Raw genomic sequence first — 8275 nt, 5'->3', positions numbered from 1 at the left:
TGCATCTCTTGAAGCTTTAGTTCACCTTCTTGGTATTGATCTTTTACTTATTTGGTTTAATCAAGTTCTTGTTAGCTTTCTTGTTGAAATTCTTTAATTCAATTTCTTGTTTGGTCTCTTGTATAGTGTATCCATGATACCACCAATTTATAAAAATAAGTTCCAACACTCTTGTATTATAATTATTTTTAAATCTCTAATTCTGAAACCTTTATAAAATTTTATTATCAATAATTATTATATTGTGAAAAATAAATACTACAATTATTTTATTAATTTTTTTTCTTAAAATATTTTATACATATTATCAAAGTTTTAAGTTTATAAAAAAAAAGAAAAAATGAAAAAAATGAAAGTATAATACTTATATATATAATTGAAAAGAAAGGAAGTTGGAAAAAAAAGATATAAGATAATAATTAAAAAATTAATTAAAATTAAAATTAAAATGATTGAACTAAAACATAGAGAAGCTAGATAATTTAAAACCAAGATTAGAATATGAAAAAGATATTGAAGAATCTAAGGATGTTTTTAATCTTGCTTCCATTTATACTAGATAATAAAAAACCCTTATTGGGGCTTTTTAAGGACCACAGAGCTTGTAACTCTAGTATCCAAATTGTAGCTTAATTCCAACCTTGCTTCATAATAGTACAAAATTATAGGATAATTTTTAATAGACATGTGACATGCATAGAGAAATCCAAATATTATTGTTTATATCCAAAAAAAAAATCTCAATGTTTCTTAATAAAGACATTTTTTATTCAATATGATTTTACCTAATTTTGTTTATTTTTATTCATTTACTTGGATATATATATATATATATATATATATATATACAAATTAAACGTGTAAAATATAATTTATTATTATTTAGTAATTTTTAAAAAAATCCAAGCAATAAGAAATTAATTGTTGGAATTTTACAAATTGCAATGACTAAGTGTTGCAACAAATTAGAAATTCATACACTTTAAATATTTAATAAATTAACTTGAAGAAAATAAAAAATATAACAAAATTATTGCAAAATTTTTGTATCAATAAAAATAATTAAATAATAAACTCAAAATAAAAATTATCACCTTATATAAAATTTAACTATTAATACTTAGTTATTTTGCAAGTTTATTAGTTTAACTAGTAAATAATTCAACAAAATTGTCTACTATCTAGTATTTAAGATTCATCTAACATATAAACTTTGAATATTAATCTTTTATAAACTCTAGGTATCAACCTATGATCTCATCTCTAATTACATAAATCCAACAAATTTTATTCAAATTGGTTTTAGGAAAAAAAATCTTATTCCAACTATTATAGATCTTTTGATTTGTGCCAAAACTTCTCATTGTCAAAATATCATTCTTTTTATTTTATTTTATTTTAATTATACTTTTGGATAGAATATTGAAACATGAGGTTATTTATACTACCAATAACATTTTTTTTCTAATTTTTTCTTATCTATATTGTTGTACTATAATTATGTACAATATATAAAAATAATTTTAAAACATACCATGTTCATAAGTTCTATGGTTTGTATTTAAATGTATACAATAAAAAAATAAAATAATAGAATCAAATTAAACTTAAGTTGTAATGTAAAATGATGGATAGTTTGAAATAAGGTTGTTAAAAGAATGTAGTGGGATTTGGCTAGAGTAGAGGATTGAATTGTTAAATAGGCATTAAGTAGTAAAGGCTAGTTAAAAATATTTAAGGCAAAAATTTCCTCAACGTCATATTTTTGTACTTAAAATAGCTTCTAAATATATAAATAATTAGAATTGTGCAAGAATTAGAAAGATATGTATGTTAAACTTTCTTTTTTTTTCAATAATTTAGTTGCCAATGTTGACTCATTTATAAACAACAAAACCTTATAATAGTCCTTCGAAAGGCATTCCAAATGGTTCACTTGGTTTAGTTAACATTCATGTTTTAAATAAATTCTAAAAAAATATTAAAATTTTGCCTTGATTTATTGCAAACGCTCTTCATTAATGTTGTATGGATTATGAGAAGTACTTAGAATGTGGTTGAAAGTGCATGTAATAATTTTATGTATGGTAAAAATAATACTAACTCATGGCAAAGGAAACAAGTTAAATATTTTCCAAACCTCTTTAAATCTTTGGAAAGATTTTTTTTGATAATTCATCAAGAATCTTTGACGTCTCTTGAGAGAAGAAACTAGATGGCATTTGGTTCTCTTTAGATCAAATATATTTTACATAAGTACATATTTAATATAGTTTGCCAAGAAGAATCCGTTTTGTCTCGGGATGGCAAATGGGGGAGAAAGAAGGCGGCCACAGCAGACAAGGAAGAAAAAAGATAGGGCAAGAGGGAGATGAACAATCTTGCAGATCTGCTGCTAAAGATTGGAGTTTTGAGGGGGGGGGGGTGCAAAACGGACCCAAAGTAACGGACAATATCTGCATTCCATCCATCTATCCCATGCGTCATCGCCGTCGCCCATCTCTCCCCGCCGATGGTGCCGCGATGCTTGTGTCGGATCAGCAATGCGTTGGACGGTATTATCCTGACCTTCCACATCACGTGTCAAGCACACCGTCTTTGCTGCTCACCTCCCGCGACTGCTTCCCAATTACTAACAAGAAGCCGATGCTGTGGTGCCAGATAAGAAAGGGTTTTCAGTATCTATACCCATCCCTGTGCTTCTTGATCTTCGGGATTCAAGTGCCAGTCTATCGGCCTCTCTCTCTCTCTCTCTCAAGCTTGTTTAGCTTCTGTTTGTTACTTTAGTTCTTGGCTGATCCTGTCATTGTGTGAAGAGTCTTAGGGTTGAGGTTGTTGAGGCAGACGAGCAAGAACAGGTGAGTTTGTGAGTTGGGTGTGTGTTGGTTTTGCGAAGTCGTGTGGGTTTGATGAGAGTGCGTATTTTTTTTTCTCCTCTTTTTTCTTTTTTTTGTTGAATGTGTGTCACTGTATGGAAGCTGATGAATTGGGTTGGTTGGGGTGATGGTAGAGGCAATTGAGCTTTGGTGCAAGCGAGTGTGTGAAGTGGGTTGTGTTGTTTTTTTTCTTTCTCATTGCCAATATGCAAGGTCTTGTGAGACTCGTACAAGCTCAGGGGAAAGCCCTGCCCGGGATTGTTCTGCAGCACGTTCGTGTGGGGGGCTCGGGTTTCGGTTCTGGCTTTCAGACGCGGTGGGAGTCTGGACAGGCCAAAGCCAAGGAGGGCTTGGAGGAACACGGGTTTGAGAGCACTACCATCTCTGATATCCTCAAGGAAAAGGGCCGGAACGCTGACGGCTCCTGGTTGTGGTGCAGCGTGGATGACACAGTCTATGATGCAGTGAAATCGGTTAGTGTTTTTGGGTTACTCGCGGATTGTGCTTGTGAGAGTTGCTTTTGTGGCTCCGAGTTTGTTAATACTCTACCTCTGCGTACTTGCTTTCTTTTGTCCGATCGGAGTGTTTGTGTGTTATTATGTCTGTGTGCGTCTGCTATTTTAACATTATTGGCGTTTGGCCTGCATCTCAGATGACTGCGAACAATGTGGGGGCATTGTTGGTGGTGAAGTCGGGAACTGAGAAAACCCTTGCCGGAATTATTACTGAAAGAGGTTAGTGATTCCGTAAACCTCACAACTGGGATAATTGTCAATGTATGTACTGATCAATTCTCTGAGATGTAAGATCTGAAGAAGTGTTATGGTTCATTGTCAGAGCTGCCCGTTTCTTTCAACCACGCTATGTGCCCTAATCATCCTTCTTTGAGTTGTTGGAATAGTACACAACTTTGCATTGTGCTTCCTAGTGTGTAGGGTTAATCTGTGGTTTGTCAATGATGAAGTATTGTTGAAAGTTGTGCACAGATTACCTCAGAAAGATTATTGTACAGGGTAGATCTTCTAAGACGACTAAAGTTGGAGACATTATGACCGAAGAGGTAATTTTCTTTTGTTATCTTTGGAAACCTGAGTTCATTGACTCGCTAGCTTAACAATGCGCCTAGTTACAGTGAAAAGAAATCTTTTGACGACACTGGATTTCTGTCTTCTTAACACCCATCAGAATCTCGTGTATCTCTTTACGTTAGATCAGAGGAGGAGCAGATGGAATTAATTGTATCGTGATCTAACTATCGTTTCGTTGATTTACTTATTTTATGTAGAACAAGCTCATCACTGTAAGTCCGGATACCAAGGTGCTCCGCGCCATGGAGCTGATGACTAGTAAGTCTTTATCAGACTTGTTTCATTGGGATGTTCTTGTGATGCTGTAATAAATATATTGTACTCCTTCTGTACAACATTTCCTTTATTCGAAAGTAGAAGCTGTGGTAAGACAATTGTAGAGCTATTGTTCAAGCGAAGTCTGGTTCGTCACTTGTCGATGTGCAAATATATCAATCATATTGTTTTTCAAATCAAGGACTTCCGGAATATAAACGAATTATTCTGTAGATCTCAAGTAATTATCAATATGTGTAGATTAGAACCTGCTTTTTTGCGGGTACATTGCGAAATTTCGGTGCGTATGCTTGTGATTAACAGGCCGCGTTGTGCAGATAACCGCATTCGGCACATCCCTGTGGTGGAGGGCAAGGGAATGAAGGGCATGGTGTCCATCGGTGACGTGGTGCGTGCAGTGGTCGATGAGCACCGCGAGGAGCTTCAGCGCTTGAGCTCCTTTATCCAGGGCGGTTATTAGGGTTCGCGGCTTGGTCCGCTAGTAGAATCAGAGTTCAGCACAGCACTGAAACGATCTCAGCTCAGGCACGTGGAACTTGCGTAGCAATGTATATATTCAGATCCGACTAGTTGGGGCGTAGCTACAAGCACTAATCAGACATGGACGTACGAAACCTTTCTTTGCATAATCAGTGTTGGAGCTACTTGAAACCTGAGACTTGTTCATGATGGATGTTAGTTTATGCTTCATGACTTGTTCCTGCAATCGGAGTTGTTGGTGCACTACTCAGTGATGCTTTATCGAATTCGATCAGCTTGGATGTAGGATATATCCAACTCTAATTGCTTTTAGTATAAACGTATCCTGAGACAGAAGGTACATGTTTCTGTTTTCTATCCAAAAGATCCTCTTGAAGCGTGATTTCCACTCCCAGGGGGTGAAGCCTAACCTTCAATGCACCAATTGTCGCTTATTCTACGTAGTCGTCACTGCTTTAGAATGAGAAATGGTATCCTGTCGTCTCATTCTTCCATGAACTATGATCTTTAATTATAAACTCTTTGATCATTCTTCTTTTGGTTTAGCGTGGTTAGATGTTCTATCAATAGATTCATCCTGATAAGAATGACGTACTCAAAAAGTGTTAATCCTTATACACGTCACCTGAGTTGTCAAGAGAAAATTCATCTTTTTGTAGTATTTATAGTTTACAGAAAGCAAAGGGAATTGCAGTTGTCCAACGAACGGAAAAGAGAAGCGACTTAATCAGGGAAAACGTTGAACAGAATAAAGGTAGATTATTTCCTGATACATTTAAAGTATTGGCATTGTAGTCATGTAGTAATAGCATTAGAAAAATAGACGAGGAACAACTGGATGTGCCACGTAAAGAAAATTAAATATTGAGGTCAACACTAAAGTATTTTGCATGTTTACGTAAACTAGTTGTAGGGGACGCTGTTTGCATTAAATTCTTCCTTGGTGTAGTTGTGTTGTTGTTTATCAACCAGATAACTTCACTGTAACGAATCCGGATTGATTCCCGTTTATGAGACAGCGCACTGTAATTTATTTACTAAAGATTTATTTTATCAAACTTCTAAAAGTATGAACTAATAATATTAGATATAATAATATTCTTTTAATATAAAAGACTAGACAATTCAATCAATTTTAGTTTCAATAATGTCAATTATATGGAATTAATGCAAGAGCTTAATCTTAACTTTTTTTCTAAAGATAACCATTATGTTTTTTAACCTATTTCAAGTTATCTTGATCTATTAAAGCACTAGAAGTCTTTACTAAATAATATAATTTAAAATATAAATAGGAAATTGTTAAAGCTACATCCCCTCTTGCCATTTCATGATTGATTTTGTCCATCCATGTTCCCAATCCCATGTCCCAATTCCCCTCCCTCATTCTCTATGCCTTAGCAACTCCTAGTTGATTCATGGTAGCCAAGGCTTGTCAACAATACGTCTTCACAAGAACTACTTTTATGTTCAATGACACAATTTTTCATTTATGTGTATGTATGAATATATATACACTCATCTATATGTGTTAACAACTTTTTGGTATTCATAAATTTTATTTTATTTTACTTCAATATTTAAAATGCAAGTATTTATTGGTTCTTTTTTTAAACATTTAATTATCTATGTATTAAAAATATTTTTTTTACAAAAAAAAATATTTCTTTTTATTTCTTTAATAAAAATAATATTATGTAATTATTGCATGCATTTTTTTTCTCTTTCTTTTTTAGTCATCTTTTTTGCAATTTGTTGAAAAATTTGTTAAATCAATATTATATATTTATAAAAATATAAAATGATATCAATTTTTTTATTAGTTCTTGTTTATCTTCTTTGCAGATAATAATAATAGATTATAAAACTTCAAGATTATTAGGAGTAAATAAGATTTATTAATTTGCACATGTGGAATGATGTAAATGGGTACTAGAATTCAAGAACAAGTAAGTTGTCCCTAAGATTGGAGAGTACCAAACACAACAACTTACTCTAAACTAAGGTTGTGGCTTCCATGTTCCATGGCTTTGGCTTCTATGCAATTCCCTTCACCACCCATTTTCCAAACTCAAACTACATGTTTTATAATAATAATAATAATAATAACTTATTATTGCATTAAGAAAAAAGAAAAAAGAAATCCTTGCAATACATCCACCTTCTTCTAAAAGGAGCTCCATAGAAAGCATATTCCTAAAGGAAGGGGGGGATTTTAGACAAGGAAGAAGAGAGGAGAATATAGAGGGGGGACAATGAATAGAAATATAAGAGGGATTTTAGAACAAGAATATGGACATAGAACAAGGGAAGGGAATGACAATGGATGACAAGGAATGAGGAAGAGAAATGGGATTTGGGATAGGGAACAAGAAACAATGAAGGGAAATGAGGATAAGAAATGGAGATAAGAAATAGATGAAATCAATTATGAGATGGCAAAGATGGGTGTGGCTTTAATAACTTGCTATAAATATTGTAATTAAGCTCAATCTATTAATTATTAAGACATCAATATATATCTATATATCTTGAGTCTTTATTAATCTTTTTATTAAATGGTCTTGTGATAAGACAATAATATTTGTCTCTATTAATTATTAAGGCATCAATATATATCTATATGTCTTGAGTCTTTATTAATCTTTTTATTAAACGGTCTTGTGATAAGACAATAATATTTGTCACTATAAGATTTTCCTTCTCAACTCCTTGTTGCCTTATTCTTAGCAATATCAATTGTATCTTCATGGTCTCAAATCTTATCTCAAAATGTCTATTATTTATATAGATATTGTACTCAAGTTTGATATTTTTTACTAAGATATCTATTTTTTACTAAGATAGTTGCAGATGTATAACATATAAAATAATCATTAACATTGTATTGCTTGTCTTACTTGAACTTATTTATTATGTATTAGATTTGTTTTAATAATTACTATAGATGATAAATTTAAATAAAATTATAAATTATCTATTTTTCCATTTTATGATCTTATTCTTAAGATCTTTTAAAATTAATAGGTATGTGAAAGTTCTTTAAGTATAATCCATGTTAGGATCTTTATACTCCAATTCAATTAATTTTTTTTGGATTCTATAATACTTTAGGATCAAAATTCAAATTCCAATGTTCAAATATACATATACCAAGAGAAATTAGATATTAAAATTTCTACATTATCTTACTAACAATTTGTGCATGTATAAATTTTAATATCATGCACAAATTCCTTTGCACCAAAAAATTGGTTTAGCTACAAGAAACCAAATCACAAATGTTTACCAAAAAATTGTTTTGTTGGACATAGGCACCCTATTTGTGTACGAGCCTCTGAAGCTTTTGAATGATCTTATTCTTCTATCCAAATCAATTGAATTCATAATGCTCCCATTACATGACCAGGATCAATCCTAAAAGTGTTTTCTTCACTTGCAAGTGCACCATTCCTAACACATTGAAAGTATGCAGCCACCACAAATCTCTAAGCTTAGCTTTAAAAACAAAACAATAACAAATCTGCTCTCATATTCACTCGATTTTCCTTAAGC

General features: G+C 32.2%; 1 protein-coding gene across 1 annotated transcript; it reads left to right on the top strand.

Moving 5' to 3' along the window:
- Window positions 1-2703: 2703 nt before the first annotated feature.
- LOC112293903 (CBS domain-containing protein CBSX3, mitochondrial) lies at window positions 2704-4896 on the top strand. Its single transcript, XM_090256700.1, has 6 exons — window positions 2704-2858; window positions 3013-3349; window positions 3529-3610; window positions 3863-3936; window positions 4162-4222; window positions 4558-4896. Exons 2-6 carry the CDS (start codon window positions 3083-3085, stop codon window positions 4698-4700), a joined length of 627 nt encoding a protein of 208 aa, XP_090112826.1. The 5' UTR covers window positions 2704-2858; window positions 3013-3082; the 3' UTR covers window positions 4701-4896.
- The last annotated feature ends 3379 nt before the right edge of the window (window positions 4897-8275 follow it).

Source organism: Physcomitrium patens, chromosome 16 (assembly GCF_059467195.1).
Source record: "Physcomitrium patens ecotype Gransden chromosome 16, ASM5946719v1, whole genome shotgun sequence".
In the NCBI taxonomy this organism is placed as follows: domain Eukaryota; kingdom Viridiplantae; phylum Streptophyta; class Bryopsida; order Funariales; family Funariaceae; genus Physcomitrium; species Physcomitrium patens.
The sequence above is the reverse complement of the archived record's forward strand: the minus strand, read 5'-3'. Positions and strand labels throughout refer to the sequence as shown.